The sequence below is a fragment of the Sebastes fasciatus genome, chromosome 2 (genome assembly GCF_043250625.1).
Source record: "Sebastes fasciatus isolate fSebFas1 chromosome 2, fSebFas1.pri, whole genome shotgun sequence".
Lineage (NCBI taxonomy): Eukaryota > Metazoa > Chordata > Actinopteri > Perciformes > Sebastidae > Sebastes > Sebastes fasciatus.
The window spans coordinates 29,453,796-29,478,017 of record NC_133796.1 but is presented as its reverse complement, the minus strand read 5'-3'; the positions used below and the strand labels follow the sequence as shown (position 1 = coordinate 29,478,017).

The 24,222-nt window shown below is 43.8% G+C and overlaps 1 protein-coding gene across 6 annotated transcripts in view; it reads left to right on the top strand.

The window, feature by feature from the left end:
- zfhx3b (zinc finger homeobox 3b) overlaps positions 1-24,222 on the top strand; it is a 365,979-nt gene that overhangs the window by 271,019 nt on the left and 70,738 nt on the right. For 5 of the 6 annotated variants that reach the window (XM_074617828.1, XM_074617862.1, XM_074617819.1 and 2 more), the window contains one exon: positions 3,191-3,687. In XM_074617828.1, the coding sequence (XP_074473929.1) occupies positions 3,191-3,687 (497 nt within the window). The remainder of the gene's footprint in view (positions 1-3,190; positions 3,688-24,222) is intronic. The other variant, XM_074617854.1, reaches the window with a different exon arrangement.

The following is a 24,222-nucleotide window of genomic DNA, read 5'->3' as shown; positions in this document are numbered from 1 at the left end:
GTTCTTCTTCCACTACTGGGAATCGGTTTCAGTTCGACTTGATCTTAATTCCTAAAAAGAACATTAATGTCATTCACTTCTTATTGTGTTAACATCACACAAAATGATGAGCAGGAATATCCACATATCGCCCCTCTCCATTGCTACGTATACTAGATATATCACCACTTTTTACTTTTGGCGGCTGCCTTTCTGGCCCGCCTTTGTGAACTTGACATAATTCTCTCATTTAACAAGCAGAGGGTCACTGAAATATAAAGTGAAAGAAAGATAATTCATTTGAGGCAAGTTTACATCAGGGGGCTGTACCCCAGTCCCTCTCCGTATTTCCTTCCTGATAGTGTACATGATAATAGTCGTCACGACAGTAGGCCTCTGCTCAATGCCTTAATCTCACATCCATAGTAAAACCCTCTAGTGCACAAGACCAGTGTGCCAATTAGTTTCATCTACAAATGTACTAGCTGCACATTTAGCTATAAATGTGACAAGTAGCACGCAGAAGCCCAGAGGTCATTTGTTTTTCGTTAACAAGACATCTAAGTGACCCTGTATTGATGTGATTTTGACAGAATTTTGAAGTTCACTTTGTGATACCCACTTTTGCTCACAAAAGGTGAGTTAGAAGGCCAAGCCTGTATTTTCTCTTCTCCCTTCCCTCCCCCTCAGGCAGCCAGCCTCAGCTTTTTATGTCATTATTCCCAAACTGCTGCTGAACTTCACCACTGGAGTTCTCCATTTTTTTCCAACTTTGTAATTGCAGCTATAAATTTTATCTTGGTCAAAGAAGGGAGGTTAGAGGGCTCAGCATGGGTAATTCAGCAGCATAGCAGAGCGTTCGGCGGGCCAGTTACAACCCCACAGTTTGTACAGACTTGTCTCCAACTGTCGCCAGTTCAAAGACACAAACAAGAATTGATTGCTGTAACTAATTTCTTTTTTTCCCCCTCTCCTGCCATCTGGTTCATTTTTTTTGTGAGGTGAGGTGTAATAAGCATGTTACAAGGGAGGCGGTGATGACACGGTCCAGGCCCGCAGACAGCGGGTGTGGTGTCATCTTCGGCTACACTTTAAAGAACTCTTAAAGCCATCGTACACAAACACTCTGATATTAACTCTACAGTATGATACATACGGCTCAGTACATCTATTGAGAGAATCTGCCGTCACGAGGAGATCTCAGACCAGGCAGCTAAAGTGAGAGGAGCTCTTTCATGCTCTCACTTTGGATTTTTGACTTTTGCGCGTATTGCCGAAGAGATAGATAACAAATGTTGACCTTGCATGATCTCAGCCTCCTGGTAATCCTCGTTCCCAAGACTCAGCTACCGTAGTGAAAGGAAGATGTGAGATGGAGTGCAAGAAAGGAAAAGAGTTGTTGTCTAACGTACACTGAAACAGCACAAAAGACAAGTCAGACAGCTATTCACTTAAAAACATGGTAATGTGTTAAGATTTTTTAAGATTCATATAGCACTAGCAATCATATATGAAGTATTCATATGCCATATAAAATACAATATTATGATTTCAATATTAAAGAGGACCTATTATGCTTATTTTCAGGTGCATACTTGTATTTGGGGTTTCTACTAGAACATGTTTTCATGCAACTCTTTTCACCTTTGATCGAACCAAACTCTTCGGAGTCCGCTCCAGCTCCGCTCTAACTAGCTTTGTTTGACGGCGTACCAAACTATCTGCTAGGCTATCATGCATCACTATGTTACGGAAGAAAAGGCAGGACTTCAAGGAAGGTGTTTCAGGCAGTTCAGGTGCAGTGTTTCTGTGGGGGAGAGGAACTCCCTTTGGCCTGGACTTTGGGCTTTGTAACCTTGTAGACCTTTTACATGCACAAAAATCTATATAACATACTAAAGGAAAGGGAAAAAGCACAAAAGCATAATAGGTCCCCTTTAAAAATATGCCCTATGTGAAAACAGATGCAAAGCTACAAATCAGGGTCTTGGTCTAATCGTCTACAACCAGAATTTAGTGAGGAACATGATCCAGGTCTGTGGTAAATCATTGCATCTGCATAGTAATGGAGCATGAGAGCCGGGTAGAAATGAGAGATGCAAGGTGCAGGAAAAGACGGGACAGGGATAGCGACTGGGCAAGTGTGTGTGTATCTGTGTGTTTTGTAAGAGTGAGAGAGTGTAAGAAGCCATGACTGGGGAGCTGGGTCTGTGAGTGATTTCAGAGGGCTTCTCAAAGGTCTCCCTCTCCTGGCTATAAAAACTCAGGTAATGGAGAAAAGTCCAAGAGCGGGCTGCATACTGCAGCAATAAATAAAAAAGGAGCTGCTGGAATTAATTTAGTGTAAAGCCAGGCAGGGTCAAGCCTGCATGCTCAGTCTGGGCAGTGAAAGATTAAAGATCAGCAAGCAAAGGCAAAAACGCCGGTACCTCGTATTTTTAGCATTCATTTTTAAAGCCAGCCTTCCCAGACTGTAGAGACATCAGTTCTGTGGTCGGTGTCATAGGATATGTGCTTGCTGTGTTTTTTCCCCCCTCTTCATTGTTTAGACTCAGTACCAAGCCAAATTAATCTGTTAGGTGTCCATATTGATTTAGAGGCAATCTGGAGTGAAAGAAGCAGAAGGAGTGTTTTTTTTTTTTTTAAATATTGTTCAAGGGCGATGGATTTGATTTACAGTAATGTGTGCTTGGGAACTCCTTAGTTCTTCAGTAATGATAAAATAACTTGCTTTTTCTGTGGAGCTCATGGCCTCTTGAGTTGATTTACAGACAGGCCATGAAAGTGCACCAACCCAAACCGGACAGTGTGTACATTCATACTCTGGTACTGTGAGGTCCTTATAGAAAAATCCAGGCTTTGTTCTTTCCCAGCTCAAAGCAAGGATAGCTATAGGCCCATAAATACATACATGCACATTATCCTCTATGCAATGTCATACCGACAGACAGAGTGTGGTTTTTCAAAGTTGAACAGAGATGTTATTCATTATGAGAGTGGCTCAAACTATGACTTCCTTTGGAAAACACTGTGCTCACTAACTCAAAATAATGATGTATACGTACTGAAGTAAATTTCTGAGAGACAAAGTGATCTTTTGTGTAGGGTGTAAGCTTTGAATATGCCTAACACAATTATAAGTGTATGTACACAGCCTTCTAAATACCTTTCTTTCCTCTTTCTTTGTCTTTGTGTTCCACGCCCATCCTAGTAGGTGGAGAGATCCCAATGGACGTGCGGCTGGGCGGCGGGCAGCTGGTGTCCGAAGAACTGATGACCCTGGGAGAAAGTCTATCGCAAACCAGCGACCCCTCCCTCAAGCTCTTTCAGTGCGCCGTATGCAACCGCTTCACCACCGACAACCTGGATGTGCTCGGCATGCATATGGGAGCTGAACGCAGCCTACCGGAGGAGGAGTGGCGCGCGGTGGTGGGCGACTCTCACCAGTGCAAGTTGTGCCACTACACCACTCAGCTCAAGGCCAACTTCCAGCTGCACTGCAAGACGGACAAGCACGTGCAGAAGTACCAGCTCGTGGCGCACATCAAAGAAGGGGGCAAAGGCAACGAGTGGCGCCTGAAATGTGTGGCCATAGGCAACCCGGTGCACCTGAAGTGCAACGCCTGCGACTACTACACCAACAGCCTGGAGAAGCTGAGGATGCACACGGTCAACACCCGCCACGAAGCTAGCCTCAAACTCTACAAGGTTAGTGCTCCTCAAGCTCCTTTATCACACCCACCACTCAACCATGTCATGACACTGTATCACATAACTCGGTGGGAAAGGGCACTATTTGAGATGCTGTAATATAAGCAGGAGAAGTAGTATGTTTGTGTCATATTTGGGAGCATTTATTATCCTATTAAACTTTGATGAGTTTTGCACAAATGTGCCCTTAATCCTCTCGATATCCCTCCGCAAGACGCATATATGTTCCAGTGCTGCCCACGCCACTAAACTAGCCGCTCTCCCAAGGCATGAATGATGGCTTTGTTGTGTAACTCTGGCCTTCCATGTAGTCATGTAGAAGCAGGGCCACAGTGCTGCCATGAGAAGAACATGGCAGGTGAAAGCTGGTGTGGAGGCTTAGGGGCGAATCACTAGGAGACGAATGAAGAAGTGTGAGGAGACAGAGGTTTGGTGCTAATACTCCTCGGAGCGGGAAAGGCTGAATCGTTCTCGACAGCCGTATTGATTTTTGCTGGACTTGGAGCTTCACCTTCTCCTCTAATCATTCCATAATAGCCAATGGATGAACACTCTCCGAACAAATGGCCATAAATCTAACAGGCCTGATTCCACTTAGGTACCTATCCTGTGTGTCTGCGGCTTTGGCCACTCTGCGCTTAACCCAAACTGGCGTAGCTGCGCATGCACGCACACATACAACACACACAACAAAACAGTGACAACATACACTCCCTGTAAGTCTACACTACATACACAGCAATGGAATCCAACATACAACACTGTCATGTGCACTAGGAGATATTTATAATAAGTCCACTCTTTTGTCAAGTGTTTGACTCTTAGAAAAGTAAACAGGAAGGACTGTTTAAACAGTTCTATTGCTTGACACTTTTGTTTTGGTGACTTAGTATATTATAGTATGACTTCTTTTGGAAAGGAGGCACTAAAGGGCATGTGAAAAAAAAGTGCCGCTTCAAACGTGGTGTTTTTAATCACATTAAAAACTAAGGTGAAGTGGTCCATTTTAAACCCCCTCAAAAAGGCTGTCTATTTGAAAAGCATCCAGGATTATGAGTGGATCCTCAGAACCACTGGCATGACTGACATGTTTCCTGTCCACAAAGCCTTTTATACTGGAATCACAGGACATTTTGTTAAAGGGGAAGGTGTGATGTACAGTAGGGCTCCTAAACAGGTGTTAAAGGGGCAAGGGGACACAGGAGGTGTTGAGGGGAGAACATATTGTTTGCACCAGGACATTTTCAGATGCACCGGGTATTTATAGATGCATAGAAATGCAAATATGCAATATAATCTGCGAATGTGTCGAGTCAGTTGTGAGGCAGCAGAAAAGCATTGCCAGTTATCTTTGTGTTTTTCCCAGCCCATGGTCATCCTCTCCTGGCCATAGCTGCTGGACTTACTGGCCCACATTCCAATGACGGTCTCACATTAGACCAAAATAGACAGGCTCTAGCATACTCTCTCGCTCTTCCTCACACCTTTTTGGAGGGAGAGACTTGTTTTGTCTCACAGGATAAGGTACAATTTATATTACATTATCTTTCCACTTTGCTGTGAGCCCGAAAGGCAAAAGAGATTTTTTTTTTCCCTCCTCTGTCTCTTTTTCCGCACAAGTTTTTAAGAGAGAAGAGACATATGTCATACTGCAGCTCAGGCTGCGGGGGATTAAATATGTACAACACATCCAGGCATGATCATTTTTTATGACTTAAGCCTCTTAAGATGGCTCCATATTTCTTAAAACCAATTGATCTTCCAAGTAAGAGTGTGTGCATTTGTCCAGAAATTACCTGCTCTCTCAACCCGAGAATACTGCGGTCCTCATAAGCTCTCCTCATCCCAGACACTACTCTAAAACAGAGATGTTCTGCAGTTGACAAGAATTATTATGATATTTTATGACTCACAAATGTGATTAGCGGACAACAAGTACATGGTTGTGAGGCCTCTTTGGCAGCGCAGGCTCCCCACTTGACAATGTCACAGTCTTCATGCTGCATTCGATTTACTGTCCTGGTAGAGATACTGACAGGCAGAAACCCACAGTGGCCCCACAAGCCTGTAAACCCAACTTGGCATATTATGCAAAGATGGAAAAAAAAAGAGGAAAATCACCATTCATTTATTCTTCCCCAAAGAAATCCGATGCAAATAGCACCATTTTTAACCTTTTTGGGGAGAAAATAAATCATCAAGTCAGCATAAACAGGCTGTATGATGTGGGAGATGCTTGGGACACTTCACCCAAATCAAACTGGTTTGCATTAAACAGGCCCTTTGTGTGCACAGCTCCATATAAATTGGAGCCTGTAATTACTGGAATTAAAAAGGAAGGTTTAAACTGAGGGCTAAGCTGGATGGGATAATTTGAGAGTCTGTGGTATGCGGCCCATATTAGGGCTTTCTAAAAATATCACCCCCCCACCACCCCAACTGTTGGAATGTTCCAAAAGACCACAGAAAGATCCTGCAAGTCATCCTGACCACACGGACCACCACACAGTGGGGGGTGATGCCGTCTTCCCTTGTGTGCTGTGCTCTCAGTTGAGACATTCTGAGCGCCGTGTGTCCTGCCAACACACTCCTGGGCTCTGAAGCTAACTTTCACTTTCTCTTTTTCCCATGGACCATGGGGTTTTAGTGGCTCTGATGACAGCATGATGGTCACCCATCTGCTCCTAGAACAGTCACTCCTAAGCACAAACAGATGGGTTCTGTTGCAGCATCCAAATAACCCAAACGTTAGTTTGTGTACTGTGTGTTTTTAGAATCCCCCGAGACTCTCTCTCCATCTTGAACAAACCTCAGCTCTCATTTTACAGTCAGCCACGTACATAATATGTGAATATGATAGCCCTTATACTAGCAGCAGCAGTAGGCCTCAGGGCTTGGCTATGTGTTAGCATGGAGGTGAGATGAGTGGAGCTAATCCAGCTCCCAGGCCCTGCATGACTGCTCCGGCCAGACAGAAAGGGTGGGGCCTAGCCAGGCCCAGCCACAGGCCTCAGCTTCCAGTCAAGGGTTGGGGGAAAGGGGAGGAGCATGGGGAGTTAGCTGGCTACCTTCCTCGTCTCGGGGGCCGGTGCAACCGGCGGTAATTGAGATTGATTGGATGTTATTTTTCCTCTTGCAAATGTAGTCCATTAGCTTGGCACATGCATAATCAGTTTAGAGCGCAGTTAGCCGAATGTAATCATGTTCCTCGGTGTCTGCTAGCACAAAATCCACTCCAGATGCCGCTTTGCCACGGAAAGAAAGGGAGAAAGTGCCGTCACTATCAGACGGGGGAATCTTTAACCAAGGAAGTCCTGACACCCCTCCCTCTGTCCTGGTCCCGCTCTATTGAGCACACACATAACTATACAAACTTCTCACCTATCTGTCTCTCCGCCTGACACACTGAGTCACATCCACTGTCTGCTCCTCACCTATGAGAACGGGGCTTTTTGATCACATGTTCTGCACTTTTAACTGCACTAACGTAGTGTTAAGTGGAGCCCAGCAGCTGGCCCATTAACAAACACAATACATCTGTATCTCGGATGGAGTTACTGCTCTTGTTTTACCCTTCAGTGCAATCCAAGAGAATCAGTGAACACTGACGAAAGAAAACGTCTACACTCCGCAGAGAGCAAATAATCACAATGAAACATAAAAAAGGAAAATATTGTAAGTGAAGGGATTAGTGGTTACACAAAAAGGCATTAAGGTGGTTCACTGATGATCCTACTCAGCAGAAGCGCCGGCTTTTCAGACTCAGGAATGCAAACCATGGTGACCTCTCCCCGTTAATGATCTTAACTACCAGGATTGACTCCAGTCTTCTTGGACTATACAATAGTTTTTCTTTGGGGTATAACCACTAATAGGTTATAGTTGTATTCCAGCTCTAGAACAATATCAATCAAATAAAGCTCTGAAGTGTTTTTTGGACTCATGCAGGAGATCAGACCTGCTGACTTAGGCCCACTAGATGACAGGATGGCTGATTTTGATGTCCCAGATGCGTTTTCAGATCTACAGGATTGTAATGGCATCTTGTTGCCCCACACTACTGTGACAGGGTCGGCACTTCCAAATCTAATTCCTCTCCTGAGCTCCTAAATTTTTCTGTGAGGTCCCTCTTGACATTTTTTAGTGGTCTTAATGTGTGGGCAGACGAATGAGCTCAAATTGTCTCCTCTCTGGCCAACGTCGAGACAACAATCACGGCAGGTATTGTGAGAAGTCCTCTGGCGAAGTGACGTCTAGCGGGCGCCTGGCCTTACCCGCTCACCCACCAGACATTTCTAAGAAGAGGAAGGGTTTTGAGGAGGAGGATGGAGAGACAGACAGGAGAGAGGGGATGGAGGGGGGCGACAGGAGGGTTGGAAGGATAGATACTCTGCTAATTATCATGGCTAGCCTATGATTGTTCAGTAATAGTGCTCAGTGGGAAAGGTTGCAGCAGTTCCAGGAAGAGCTGAGCTCTGATTTACTGGTACTACCGCTCTAATAAAGCGCTTGCTGCACATCCTGGGAGACAGCCCATTCTCTCCTTTCACATGCACAAGCGTGTGAATGCACACACAAACGCGCGCACATACACACACACACACACACAGAGCAATCTTGTAATCTAAAGTGCCAGCAGATGACAACATAGGGCTCATGAAATGTATCGTTTTAATTGCTCGAAGAGAAGTTCTTATAATATGATTCGGTACATGTGATAAAAGGCATGGCACTGAGGAAGTATTTAGATCCAGTATGGACACCTCCTCAGTAACGCTGTCATGGTCCTGAACCCCGGGTGCCCTCTTTGTGTCAGTAGCAGCCTGCAGGGCGTTGAGCTCCAGTGTCCTATACCTCAGACAGATCTCAGTTACTCTGAGTGGTGAAGGAGTGGCGTACAGCAGAAACAGGGTGGATTGGAGAGCGGGGCTGTCAAGCAAATAAAGGGGGGGCTAGCAGGGCTTAGTGTTTGGCAGTGTGCAAGAATTTCACAACTCTTCTAGCTCCCACCCCTTGTGAAGGCCAGGCAGAGGGTCGGGCTTTGACCCGTGGCACAGCTGCTGCTGCTGCTGCTGCTGCTGCTTGTATGTGCAACTGCCATACTGTGGGTGTTACAAAGCGACGGTGAAAGAAAGCGAAAGACGGGGAGCAGAAAGCTGCTTAGACAGGGGAGGCTGGTCTTTTCCCAGCTTTTTTTTTGTTTTGTTTTTTAAACGGCTGTTTACCACAATTGCCGGAGTTAAAAGGGCCCAGTGCATTACCAGACCAGGTCCTCCGTCCTCGGTCTGTGGTGGCGATAGAGATGCATCCTCTGTGTTCCATCACACCGAGAGCCATAGGAGGATTTACTGAAAGATGATGTGTTACATTGTCACCTGGGAGTCGGAGATCCTTGGTCATTGTGTTAATGGTTGTTTGTTTTGATTAGATTTTTTTTTTAGTTTTTGGACGAGAGCGGCCGAGCACGCTCCTGCTTACGTGCAAGGAAGCTGCTGATCCTGTTATCTCCGGCCTGATCAGCAGAAACGGCAGATTGGTGTTTGGGGAAGGAAAGGAATAGGAGGCAGTTTTTGTGACGGGAGTTCATAGCAGTTCAAGGCAGAGATAAGTTCTACTTTATGTGCAGTAGGTGGTTTTGTCATGTATGGTGTATAGATATACAGTTTGTACCTCCCACCAGATCCCCTCCTTTTTACAGACAAGAAACAGTTTCTTAAACATAACTGTCAAACATCCTTGACTCCATATCTCTCAGTCCACTACATTATTTAGCTTTTTTCTCCCTTTTCCTACCTTTTCTGCGTTGTCTCCACCAAATGAATAAACATAACAAATAGGGGGGTGAAGGGACCCACGAAACAAACCAGTATGGATAGTGAACCAGTGGGTGGTCTAGAATGGGGATCTGCTTTAAGGTTAAATATCTTTAATCCAACCATGCTGGAAAACTAAACATTCTCCTCAGCTCAATCGTCTGTCTGCGTCCCCCATCCCACTCCGTCTACTTACTATTCAGCTGTTAGAAGTTTCTCGCTCCTCAATTGAGAGCAAAGTACTGTTAACGTTATTGTCAGCACACCGATTCTCTGACTGAAGTCAACAGATCTAGCTCCTATAAAAAAAAAAGAGGACACAAATGTTGTGATCATGACACATAGTAAAATAAAGTTCTTCCCTTTTTAAAGTGATTGGAGGAGATGGGGACATTATTGAGAGGACAATTACATTGTGGAGGAAGTTCTTCCTGCACCAACTGGAGGTTTCTTTGTATCTAATCTGTGTTATACTCCGGCTCTGTCTGCCTCTATATTGTCAAGATATAAAGACATGCACTATCAGTCATGGTCCTTTGTTTTTACCCCCACTTATCTTACAAAAAGATCTGTTTCGGATTCCAGATAATCCTGGCCTCTACAATTTATGAACTTATTATGTATTTGGTAGTCAAACAGCAGTATAATGAGTTCCCATGTAGGCTGACTGCCATTGTATTTACATGCACACAAATAACTCAATTACTAGGAACACCCAGATTGAAGTGATTGATAAAGGCCTTTTCATGTTTTGCAATAACCTAGTTGTTGTTTGAGGGCCAAGTTAATATCTGGAATTGTGTGTGGTTGCCTACAGGCTCACAGGAGATATTAATATAGTAGCGCTAATGCTAATTTTACTGGTCTTCTGAGCACCTTAACGTGAGCTCTATTTCTTGTAGTGTTAGTTGTAACATGAAAGCGTGTGGTTCGAAGCGCTGAAAGAAGCCAGACTTAACTGCTGGTGTATTTCGAGCGCATGCAAACACATCGTGGCTTGAATGAAGCGTCTCACAGGTCTTTTTTGCCCAACTGGTCAATACATCTGGCGACCTATAGCCACCGCGCCTAAAAGACTAACAATGGCAATTGGCAGGTAAACACTGCTCTGATGAGGCCAGATGGAGGCTCCTGTGAATCTATGTAGCTCCTAAGCTGAAGGGATGGAGAGAGTGAGGCAGGCAGGCTTACCGGCTCTGTGCCATCAATACATCAGTGGCTAAGCCACCAGATTAATGGCCTCCGAGTGGTCAGGGCCACAAAACTACTCAGCTCTGAGGTCTGTGTTCAGTGGAGCTGTACATGAAAGCAAGGTAGGGTGAAGAGACCGATGAGGAGAGGGGAGGAGATCTTAGGTACCAGGATGAGCACACAGGGACCTCCATTCTGTTTGGGTTTGGCCTACAGAGTAGAGTCATGGGACAGATACATTTTACAGAATGATAGATATGTGCCCCTGGCTGCTGTTTCACTCCCCTCGCCTTGTAATGTTCCACTTGTGCGTCCAAAAGCTGTTTGAGTAGCTAAACAGAATATTATAAGCGGTATTAAATCATTTTATATACATGTATTTACAGACGGGGGTCAAAGGGTACAGATGACCAAGGCCTAGGTAAACCCAGGTGGGCTCATGGAAAGGTCTATGGTTGACCCTTAAATGAGATCAAGTATAACCAATTACTTACTGACTTTCATCACTGACCATGCTAGTTATATGTATATATGATAAATAAAAGTGTTGTTATTATTAACACACGTTTTTACTTGTCATCTGATACCCCCACTCCAGATATTGAGAGAACTTGAAAATGGAAGAAGCAGAGAGGCGATGGCTAAATTTCTGGCCTAATAATAATAATAAAAATGGCTGTAGCGGGCTCAGTTTTAAAGTTAGAGTGAAGATACTTGTCTCATATGAAACTAGATGACCTGGAGAGGGAGTGGATGAGGGGCCCTATCTGGAAAGTCTATCCCCCTGGCCATTATTCCTAATGGCTGGCCTGTGTATTTATAAGTTAAGACATTTAGTTTCTAAAGCACAACCTGTTGGTTTTCTTGTTTGCTGGAAGGCAGCCGGATTCAACCCCATGCTTGATTTACAGTACTGCAGCCATTTAAATAGCTCCTAAGTGCAAAGAGCATGTACTGCCTTTGTTTTACCTAGTTTTTTTCTTTGTTTTAACAAATCTGCCCCTAAGGTCTTTCCATTTTGTGCTGCATCGATTCCTGTAGGATCGCAGAACTCCAGCAATTTCTCGCCTGGATTTCATTGTTGTTAGTGATGGGTCAGAGAGGTGCTGATGCCTGCATGTATTCTCTCCTCAAAGCAGTCTTATTTTGGATGGGTTATGTAGCGCAAAATGTGCAGTGAAAAGTCCACCTCACCTCTCTGTGACCACTATCAAGGCTCGAGTAAAGATGAAGTTTCCCGAGGACCATTTTCTGGGGAGAGTTTTTATTTGAAACGGCGGGGCGTCCGAGGCCTTCTCTACAGCGCCAACAGCCCTCTCTTCTTGAACTTCATGGCGCTGGTCGTCCATCCATGTTTCGCCTAATTGCTGCGCGCTTTAGTCCAGGGTTAGATCTGGGAGCTGTAAATCTCTCCGTGTTATGCAGACAATGTTTTCTCCAGATGTAGAAGAAAAGATTTCATCCTTTTGTAATTAAGCGCTGCAGCCCAGGGTGTCATGCAGTTTTTTTTATTGGGGGCCCTGGAAGAGATCATTCTGCACCTTGTTTTCTCATCATGCCTTTTATTCTTCAACACAAAAGATGGATAAAATGGAAAGATGAAAATGAAAAAAAAAGTAAGAGAGAATAGAATCTCTTGTTTAAATTGTAATATGGAAATGACTAGGTAGTGATGTAAGAGGTGGGGAGCACGGGGCGGAGGCACAAAGCGGACAAAAGCATAGTCATGGAACCAAGGCAATTACATAGTTCCCCAGATGAAGAATATCAGGGAAAAAAAGACGTCTTTTTTAACCCCAGGAATGTTCCCAAATGTTATCTTTCCCACGGGTGCCGTCTTCTACACCTGTGTTCTACTTTAAACTGAGCGAGAGGGGGAGTAAGTTGGGGAAAGTGATAGTGAGTAAAAAAGAGAGAGACAGCTTTAAGAGTTGGGGACGAGAATGCTCTTCAGTTTCTCAAGGGCACCGATACTTTATGGCCTTCACATTCCTGCATGACAAACTGATGCCCAGAATAGACAGAGTGGCGTTGAAGGAAAAGTTTAACTACCATGCCTTTTAAGCCCCACCCCAACATATCATCTCTGTTCCCGTGCTCACCTTCACCTCACCCTGCTTCGTTTACGTGGCGAAACCTCGGGGTCACGCCGTCTGACGCTTTTCTTTTACTAGCCAAAGCTGGTGAAAGCGAGGGACTTGAAGTGCAGGCTTTTGTTCAGTGTAAGCAGTTCCACACATTTGTGTTTTATAAAGTCCTTTTCAATCTCATGTTGATTTACAGAGGCCTCTTTCCTCTGAGATCTCTTCAGAGAAGCGGACAGCAGAGGAAGTCTCCGTAGCCGCTGAACTCGATCCCAGATCATATACTATCCCTCACTGCCTTCCTCGCCAGCCCCACAAACTCTTTTTATAATGTCACCACATTCAATCAACACTGGCCCTAAAATTAAGGACTGCTGAATAATTCAAACTGGGATCCTTCCTTCAGACAGCCTATCTCTGTCACTAGATAGGAATTTCCTTAATTTATGCTTGTTAGGTTGGAATAGTCATGTTGAAATAATTTGAACCATAAGGGCTGTCTGTGCAGCTACTGTTTAAATGAGAACTCTGGGAGCTGTTAAAGTTTGAACATGAAATTGTGAGATCTGGAATGCAAATTATTATTCAAATGATCAATGTATTAATTTGCATGCTGAGAGGCGTGAGGGAAAACGAGGGAGAGAAAGAGCATCTTAATAAGTTCTGTAAAGCAAAGTATTTTATTATTTGTTGATGTTTCAGGAGTGAGGGCGTATTAATTTTGCAGTTATGAGTCCCAGTGTGACCTAAATCTCTGTCTTTCTCGCTCTCTTTCACACACACATATCTGTCACCCACACATCATCATCGCACACACAAGAAATGATTTTGTGCTCACCAATGTTCAGACACATCTTCCTGTTTCTCAGACGCTGTGAAGAGTACAACAGCAGCTTTAGAGATCCATACTGCCTCATCAGTCTTTTTTATTGTCCTTACAGGGACAGTATGGCCTCCTAATACAGATAGTTTCATCTACTAGTTTTCTTTGCAATCAGCTCATTTTGAATTTCTGCAGAGATGAAATGTCAAAGTGTCTGGTTTTATGGGATATTAAGTAGACTTAAACCATAGACTTAAGCCTTAAGCAGTTGAAACTGGTTGAGTGAGGAGCCAAATAAAGGCAAACCCTTCAGAACATGAAATTACCTTGAGAAAAGATTTCAGGACCTGCTGTTTGTACTCTGATGTCCTACCAGCTTCTCCTAAACATCAAATGGAGCTTATCATTCAATTTTCCTTAATGTACAACTTCTTCTCCTTTTTCCTAAGCTCAGTTTCTAGTCTGGACTTTCAATACCAACTAGTTGGTGATCAGTCTTTATGTGTTTATTAGGGGTGTAAATCATAAGTTTCATCATGATACAATGTTATATTAATTCTTTGGACAACGATACAATATTTGCTTGTATCACAAAGTCTGCCACGATTTCGATTCAATTCAGGGGCCTGCAATTAATATGCAACGATATGATATGCCCATTTAACACAATCAGTTACATTTATATCAACTCGTAAAAAGCAACTAAAATATGATTTGACAGTTTTTTTCACTGGGCTCTTCCAGACATTTAAATGAAAAACAATCTATTATTTTTAATAAAAAAGAATACAAATAAAGTGCCACGTTTCTCATGTTTAAAGCTGCAGTGGGTAGAAATGGAGCAAATATGATTAAAAAAAGTTATTTTTATAAAGCGGTAACTATATCCTGACAGTAGTACATGAAGCAGGTAACCTGAAAAAAATTATGTGCCTCTGTGTCCTCTGGTGCTCCTAATGGCAAAACAACCAATCAGAGCCGAGCTGGAGCCTTGCCGTCTATGAGCAGCTGTCAATCACTCGCAAACTCTGATCAAACGGTCAAACTAGGCAGCGCTTTCTCATTTTACAGCTAAACAGTACACTACAAGATGTTTCTGAAAACATTTGAGGTGAGAAATAGGCATTACAGTAACAGAATATTGATTCATATTTGATCTGTGCTGCTAGTTTGACGGTTTGAGCCTGAAAGCCTGAAAACAGAGCCATGAGGAGGAGCAGAAGTCTAGTTTTCCCTCAGAACACTTGAATTACAATATGCTGAAAGGTTATTATGGAATTTTTGCCCAATGATGCCAAAAACGTTCTTCCTACTGCAAGGTTTAAGTGCAGATGTTTTTTATCAGTTAAGAATTTCAAAATAAGGGCGTATCTTAAAGATTATAATATGTATCCGTGTTTTCACTTTGCATTGATCGTTGACCATTAAATCGATATATGGATCCATATCGATGGATCGTTACCCCTCCAGTGTTTATTATCTGTGATCATCTGGGATTTATGATTCTTTGAGTGGTCGTGTTAGATCAGGAGTTTGTGACTGAGCAGTCTGTGAAACGAGGCCAACATAAAATAGAGAAAAACATATGTGTTGCGAATTTCATTCTAATAGCTCATCATTGAAGGATTGGGTGGCTTATAGCAGAATACTAACCATGAGTGACGCATGTAGTTAAGAGACATCTGGAAGGGAGGTTAGGGCTTCTTAGATGAGAGATCCAGCATTGGAGTATTCCCAGTATTCAACTTAACTTTTAAATCATTAAAAATGATGAAGCCATCTCCACAAAGTCAGGGATTTATATATGAAAATCAAACACCATCTGCCATCTCTGATCAGAAGCAACAGCCATCAGGCCAGGGTTACCAAGGCAGAACAGGAAAAGCCATTAACTGCCAATCACTGCATCGATCGACAAGCCAGTCCACCACTAGCACCCCCTCACTACCCCCACCCGCCCCTGCCCACAGACACACACACATACAGTCCATCGGCTTTTACTGTACACGCAAATATACACACACACACACACACAGCCTTGCATAAACACTATCTCTCTGTGCACCCGCACTGCGTGATGGGTAACATTTGGTCCAGTTTGTCTCTTTCCCGCTTGAACCGTGTTATCTTTTAAATTATCAGGAGTCTAGATTGCAGGATCAACATTCTGCTCAGTTTAGATAAAGGTTGTCTGACTTTTTTTTTTTATATTGGCTCAATAAACCCAATGTGTTACTTGAAGGACAGTCAAGATGCCGTTAAAAAGATATTTCCTTCTGAGCATAGGTTTGTAATCTCCTCATTACCGAAATGCATCTCAGTGAAGTCCATTGCCCTGTCAGAATGAGAGTAGACGCTCCATTCTGCTCGCTCTCCCTCCACATTTTTTTGGAGTCAACCCTCAGATAAAAAGGGAACTAATAGAGTCAGTGAAGGGCAAAAAGGGAAAAAAACAAGATTGATTTTTTTTTCTCCTCCATTTTCAACGGTGTCGCTAGAACTGAGGGTCATTAGAAGAATATTTACCTACTTCCCAATTTAATAGAGATGCTGTATATCAGAGTGATCTGGACCAGAGGTCAGGGCAGGGGGGAGCAATTAAAGCGTATGGATCCAGCAGCTCTGGGCCTGTCCCATTGTGTGTGTTGTAGGCAAAAACAGATAGGTGAGCTAAAAGGCAGGCCGAGCCAATATGTTTTGAACATGGCTGTATTAATTGATCGAGCGTTGTTACTGATGAACTAGCGATGCATTAGTCAGGGGGCACGGATGTGTGTGTATGCACACCACACACAGGCTTGTATTGACGCGCATGGTATTGTTCCCGATCGTGTTCAAACAATGCACTCATATTGTACTAGTTCAACTATTCAGGCTGGTCTCATACAGCTGTTCGTAGCTATAACTACGAAAGGTAATGCACTGTAATTCGTATATATCCCACAAAATCAATTTGTGTGTAATCCACGTAATCGTGAACCAGGAAATATAAAAAAATACCGGACTTTCGCCCGGGAGAATGGCGTTCGTGTCCTGTGTGAAAACAGAGGTCAATGTTGATTTATTTGTCACGGTTATGTACTTTATAGGGACCCTAACCCTAACTCAAGCCCAACAGACAAGAACAGCTGTCAGTGTGTCAGTGTGCTGACTTGACTATGACTTACCCCAAACTGCATGTGATTATCATAAAATGGGCATGTCTGTAAAGGGGAGACTGGTGGGTACCCATAGAACCCAATTTCAGGTCAAAGGACCCCTTTGAAAATGGCCATGACAGTTTTTCTTCGACAAAATTTAGCGTAAGTTTGGAGCTTTATTTAGCTAGTATGACATGGTTGGTACCATGTTTTTTTAGTTTCACACGATACCAGTGTTTTCACTCTAGCCTGAAAACTGAGCCTGCTATAACCTAACATTTGATGCATTAAAAAAATTTGTGGCGTTAAAACGAATTTGCATTAACACGTTATCGCGTTAACTTTGACAGCTCTAGTCACGCCGATTCTGAAGCTATTTTAAGCCAAACCACGATCTTTTCCTAAACCTAACTAAGTAGTTTTGTTGCCTAAACCAAAGAAAGTTGTTTCCTGTGAAGACGGAAGTTTATTTTGAAAAGACTGTATGCACGTAACGAGCGGAAATTGACACACGTCGCTGGACATTCGTAGGAAAACGAACGAAAAAATGGGATAACTTTTTCGCAAGATATCATACGAACCGTTGAACTATTATACATAATTTCATACAAGTTAAACCAGTAATGCATACAATCCTACTAATTGTGCCGTCTTGCTGTTACTTGCTTTGGTTAGGTCTGCCTTCTCTGGGGCCACACAATAGCCAGAGACAGAACAGATATGATGGATGTGGCCTGGGGCCTATGCGCTCGCTGTGCGTCTGCGGTGGCCTCATCCACACATCAGCCACGGGGAGGGAGGGAGGGAACGCAACGCACTAGTAGGGAGGGAGGGAGGGAGGGAGGGAGGGAGGGACGGAGGGCAGAGATACAAACCAGACCAGCCATTTTCCTCGTTCCGCTCATAAATATTTGTGTGGCTGATTTATAAACAGTGGAGCAAGAGAAGAGATCAAAGTGAACTGTAACGCTTATATAAAACTGGGGCTTTTTTTTCACGACACTGCCCTACACACCGTGCCCGCGCCTATTAAAGACAAAGCTATATATCACAAGGCATATTGGCAAGAGTACTGAATGGCCACTCGCACTTTAGAGCTCGGTCTTCCCCCTCCAGTTGTGAGTCTGGTTCTTATAGCGCAACCCTCCAAGGCTCTCAAACACTAGTTAAAGGCCATCAATATGTGTTATAGCGAAAACCCAACCTGCTCTCTGCCTGTGTAAACTCCCCCGAGGTCAGTGGCTTCTTAGGTGGGTTTTAAATGGCTGTAGTAATGTGAGGCGGCCATGTTAAAACATAGCAATGCAGTGAAGAGTCACCGTGTCCTGGTGGTGGTGGTGGTAGTGTTCGTCACAGGAGACAGCTGCACATGCTGATTCAGGCAACCAGCTGGTCAGACGCAACACAAAGGCCAAGCCTCCTGTACGGCGGCAGAGAGGAGGGATTAGGGGTGAAACAGTGTGTGTATACTGTACATACTGTATATATGTGTGTGTCCAAGCACTGGCAGACACAGACATCCACAACTATCTAGGCCTACAAGCAGTGTTTACCTCCCAAAATGATACACACACACACACATATATCTGTCATCCTACCCCAGCCCCCACCCCTATACCATTCGTTCCCAGCCCTGGGTGCAAATGTGGGGGTGCAAGAGGTGCTCTCCTCTGCCTCCCTGATGAAGAACAGTTCTAGCCGGCAGATGCAGAGGAGCGCCGTGAAGATGGCTGTTCGCTGACCTCTGTGGGAGGGAGAATAGCACGGGTAATGGGAGAGAAAAGAAGGCCCATTTCAATGGAGATTCCCCCTCCTTTGTCCACCAGCGGGACAGGGTGTGCTCAGTGTGGTGAGGCTGCCTGGGAGAGTTGCTGCTAAACAGCCTGTCTCTCTGTCTGTCTGTCTGTCTGTCTGTGTGTGCAAGTGTGTGCCTGGAGACATCTGGCTCTCTGGCTGTGGGAACACGGTGGCATTATTTTTTCAGGCACGTCACCTAGCGCTTACATTACACACAGGTTCAGGTTTTTGCACAACTGTGTGGTAAATTTTTATAATTGGCCTCTGTATTATATAGCAGAAAGATAGTTTTTTGTATCTGTTATTGGGGAAAGAGAATCCAGATCTGTATCTATAGTAGTATGAGGTTATGTTGCTATCTTCAACAGCAGTTAGATGAAGTCTTAAATGTTGCTTGTCCTCCCTAAATTCAGCTGTATATATTGTATATGGCGTATGAGTTTGATCAGGTAGGCAGGCATTGAGAGAGAGAGAGTAGACTGCAGATTGTTTTACCCCTGGTGAGTCTGAGTTTCTGTGCGGGGAGTTCAAAGTCCTGCTGAACATCAGAAGGCTGATGCTGAGTGAGGCTGACTAGCTGCAGCCTGTGGTCTGGGAAGGGTTACTGAATTATTACTGATGGTTTCAGGGGTAACTGTCCGACCACAGGACTGGGGAATATTAATCATTTATTTGATTGTCCGCATGTGCTGATTAATCAATTTGAGTAGGATCTGCAGGATTAACTACCCTATTATTCCCCTGTAAGAACAGATAAGAGATAAGACTTTAAAATATCATATTCCATTTATCATTTATTTTTAGGTCCCTGCTGATGAGGGTGAAATAAAAACTGAGGTGAGATTAGGTAGAACAGCAACATGAGGGGAAGCGCTGGGGGAGGAGGAGGAGGAGAGGGAGGAAAAAATCTCTTAACTGCAGATTTTAGTACTTCAGAAGATGGAGGGGGGGGGGAGATACAGCTTTGTATTTCTTCAAACATGGCACAGAAACCAAGTTGTGCAGCTGGGAGTGCGAGAGAGCGAAGGGGGGAGGAGAGACGAGAGGAACAGGAAGTTGATGGGAAAGTGATAGCTGTCTCCACCTGGAGTACAGCCTGAGCTGTGTGTGTTAGGAGGGAAGGCAGAGCAAGGGGAAGGAGGGAGCTGCTGCATTTGACTCCTATTCTGTACTCTGGTTTGGGTAAGTTTGGCTCTCATACGGAGTATAGCTAGCTAAACCGATCCAACAATGTCACAATTCCTGTTTACCCCACTAACTATCTATTCAGTCTATAAATTCTCAATCTGCCAGCTGTTTAATGTGTTATGTCATGTGGTAATGCCTTTGATTCCAACATGCCTCCGTTTGTAAATACAAGAGGCACTCAAAAGGCTGTGGTTTCTTTACAAGCATGGCGCCCCCGGCGCTTTGGTTGGGAATGCATTGAGAGGAAGAAGGATTTGAAAGAGTAAGGGAGGGAGTGAGAGGTGGTTAGAAACTGTATACACTTCCCGTTGCTCCTCTGCCAACCCCTCTCCCTGCCTGCTGCCTCTGGTTGCGCAGGCAGGCAGGCAGGCAGGCAGGCAGGCAGGCAGTGAGTGAGAAATGCGAGAGGGAGGAGTGTCTCCTCTCTCCTGGCTGAGCACAGCTCCGTAATTATGCACTTTTCAGCAGGTTTTACCTTTAACACTTTCCTCCCGGGTTTGAGATTAGTGCTCACCATGCTTGATTTACTGCACAATTACTGAACAAGAGCTCTATCTAATCAATAAACAGGAAGGGGAAAAGTGGTAGGCTTTGAAGTATAGTTTGAGATTTTTTGCACGATTGAGCAGTGTATATGGTGCAGCCGGTGAGGGCAGCTTGGCGGCGATGCCAGCCTGTGAAATATCTATTATATCAGGCACGCCTCTTTGCTTTACCAGCTCTCTAAGCCTCTTTACTGTGCCGAACTGCTGGAGTGGAAAATGACATCTTTTTTTTTTTTTTCTGACCACTGCTTAACACAGAGGTCAGCAACAAATTGTCTAATAAGGACATTCCCCCAAAACATTAGATTAAAATCACAAGTTGTCCAATAAAAGTGGGGCTTAATGTGATCTTATAACTTACGCGCGCAAGTTATATGAGAAGGGATATAAAGCACTCTTGTGTGGTTGCTAGGCCCTGTATTAAATGTCCCCAAATGGGCAGCCAGCACAATGACCTCCACGATGACACTTGCTAATGGCATGAGCAGTTATTTTAGGAAGCTCCAGTGACCGGCCATCACAAGTTTTTTCTGGGGCTTTGCAAAGCTTTTTGCTCCAGCATGAGCAAAGCAATAGGCCCTCTTCCAATTAGTCTGGTCTGTGTTTGATTTTTAGTGATGACAACTATATTTCAGCTGCAATTACGCTGCACTGGGAATGATGAGGGTTTAGGTTATTGATCCTCAATTGATCACCCTGATCAATGAGCACTTTTGTTTCCTTTTTTTATGGAAAGTGGAGTTATGTCTTTTTTTCTTTGGCTAATGAGCAGGCCCAACAGAATGACCCCGTAAAGAAATGTGTGTGTTAGCGAGGCACATGTGTATTAGTGATAGAGTTGGCTGTGCTCATGGGAGGGAGGGGGGGGGCACTGCATGGAGCAACATTTTTTAAAAGTGCAATACCTCCCTGTGGGCATAGGTCAAAGGCTACGATTGGTTTTATGAAGAAGAAAACAATATTAGGTCCTTATTTCTTTTTTTGGGGGGGGGGGGGGCAACATCTGTGTCTTTCTGCATTTTAATGATATGGTTCCAATTCAAGATGGTAAAAGCTAAAAGACTTCTTACTTATTATTATCCACTGTGACGGTCCAATAACAGAAGGTGTCATATTCTGTACAGATTGTGAAGCAAATTTGTGATTTGCGATATTGGTTTATATAAATCAAATTTAATTGACTTGACCTACTGAAGAATAAACAAGATGGTTTAGTGATTTGTTTTAAGACCCTGACACTTGAAATAATCAAAATTATGGAAGCAATAGTATTTTATATTACACTTAAAATGTTTTTTATCTTTAGTTTATAACACCAAAGGTGCAATGTCAGGGTTCCACTCATTAAAGATGCAGCTTTTAGTGGCGTGGAAGGTGAAACTGGTGGGTGTTTGCTGTATGAATTGCTTGAAGAACCCTCAACAGCAGTTTCACTCCAACAAGGTACTTCACGTTCCATGCAAATAAGCCCACATATGGACCCACTCTGTGCATTCACCTCCACTCAACCCCACTCATTAATTTTCATTTTAAGAAGAGGACCTCTCCAAGGCCGCGTTGCTCCTTTTGTCGGCGCAGTGCTTCTAATAAAGATAGCAGAGTAAGACTGGGTTAAATATTGACACTGGCTGAGCACATCATCACTGTTCTTAATTAGCTGGTGTCTCTAGGAAGCTGGTGCGAGGGCAGAGCATGAACAACTAAACATTTCCCCTCACGAGAGCTCAAACACCCTCTCCCCAAAACACATTTCTATGAATTTTACATTAAAAAAAGGATACAGGATAGTCAGAAAACATACAGTGTTACAGTAGCCTGAAGCAGCAACCAATTATGTGGTAATGAAATATTTACACTACCAAACTGAGAACGCCAAGGGTGAAAGCTAGATAATACAAGCCTGAGGAGACTGTATTCTGTGTCTCCTCTCTGCCATTACGTCAGCGAAAAGGTGGAACAGGAGATCAGCTAATGACAATAGGCTTATAGAAGCAAGAGCGTGGGCAGACCTGCAGTTCAGTATAAGCATGGCTTCTGGTCACCCCCCACTGCTGTTGTGGGCACATTTAAGGGCTTTTCTGGGTCACAATAGTGCACAAGGTGGGAAGGGGGACACATAATCGTTATGGCTGGGACGATACACCTATCTCCCGATTCGATACTATCACCGTACTTTGGTGCCGATTCGATATGTACTGCGATTTTTAAGTATTGCAATTCGATATTACGATTTATTGCAATTTTTGTTAACTATTTTAACACTAGATCATGGGAAAAAGTTGAATCATACACTTCTAGGGACTTTTACTTTGGAAAATATCTAAATTGATACATTAAAAATGTTTGATTTTCAGCAAATATGTAGTCAGTGATGTCCTGAAGTCAAGTTTCCATATATGTATTTTGTATTTACAGTTCCCTTTGTTAACACCTTATTTTGAAAACCGGACAGAGTCGCACGTGTATACTTCCGCTAACTTCGCCAAGTCCGTCGCTAGCTCTGCCATCAGCTCCGTTCTCTTTATGCATTGATGGTCAGCTTCATTGGAGCCGTTTGAATGCATTTAACATAAATGTCAGTATATGGGTGCTCTACAGTTGTAGCGTCGGCTGATTTGACCATAGAGATGCGAGTGATGGCTGGCTTGACCGCACGGTACCGCAATGCGATAACGATTCCTGTCCATGTGAGAGTTAGCATGCAGCTTTAGCCGTGATGTCTAGCTCTGCTTTTCCTGGTAATGTGTGAAACCCAAAGTGTTTCCATACTTTACTGTATGTGTAGTGTTTACCACTTTAAATTTAAAATATGAGGGTGCAGGTCGTATCCACGCAGACCCTCCGCCGTTTTCTAATTTTTCATTTCGGCTCACTGCGGTTTGTTTTGGTTGACGGATACGGAGCTGATATGACGTCACGTTACTCAGACTACAACAATAAAAACGGTAACTTCCTTCTACCTCCGCACAGACACAAATGAAGCAAATACATTGATTCTAGCATTAAAAAATCTATTTAAAAAAACCCCTCTAATAATCGAGGAAGCCCACGTCAGACATGTTGAGTTTTACTTCCGGAGTCCTTTTGACTTCTGACGGCTACTCTCTCACAATAATATGGCAATGAATCTGCATTCACGGCAGAGTGTGATGTTTGTTCTCGAGGACTAATTGTGTTTGGGTAATGTTCCTGCTCTGAATTTAATTCTCGCTGACTGCATTAATCATTACAAGTGGTGTTTGCCTGTATCTTAATCCAACACCCTCCTATCCCCCGACTCACCCTCTCCCTCGCTCCTATGGGACTCTTTCACCTCCGCTCCTCTCCAAACTCTTTCTCATCCTTTGCCTCCATCTAACAAGCTTTTTGCTGTGGCGGCTCCACAAGGCCACACCGCCATTGTCGGGCTGGCGAGTGTCAAAGGAGAGACCGTGAGGTGTTGTAGACTCTTGTCAGCTGTGTGGGTGCAGGGTTGCCTTTGCCTTTAGCCTACTAACACATCAGTGACCTACAGTACAGCAGAGTCCAGATCTAGGTAGTCAGTCATCTTGTTCTTATCTAGTATGCACACACATACTTCCATTAATAGCCCTGTTCTGTGCCTTTCATACATTCCTGAGCTTTTCCTCCTAAATCACATGGAAGTCGTAGATCTATAAGATGATTCTGTTTGATTGATAGCTTCGCAGGTATTGCTCACAGGAAAAAGCTGTATACTTAAACACACGATCTATAGTGGAAAGCACAGGCGTACATGACTCGTCACGTTGGCTGTGATTCAGATTTAAATCTTGCTTAGCCAGAATACAGGGAGTGTTTTTTAGAGTAATATTAGTGGGATGCAGTCACCTTTGTCTGCTTGTGAAGAATACTCAGATACCGGTATAGGGTGGAGTATTGATAACTGGTTCTCTGTGTCTCATTGTAGTCTTTACAGTTTAAGACATATTC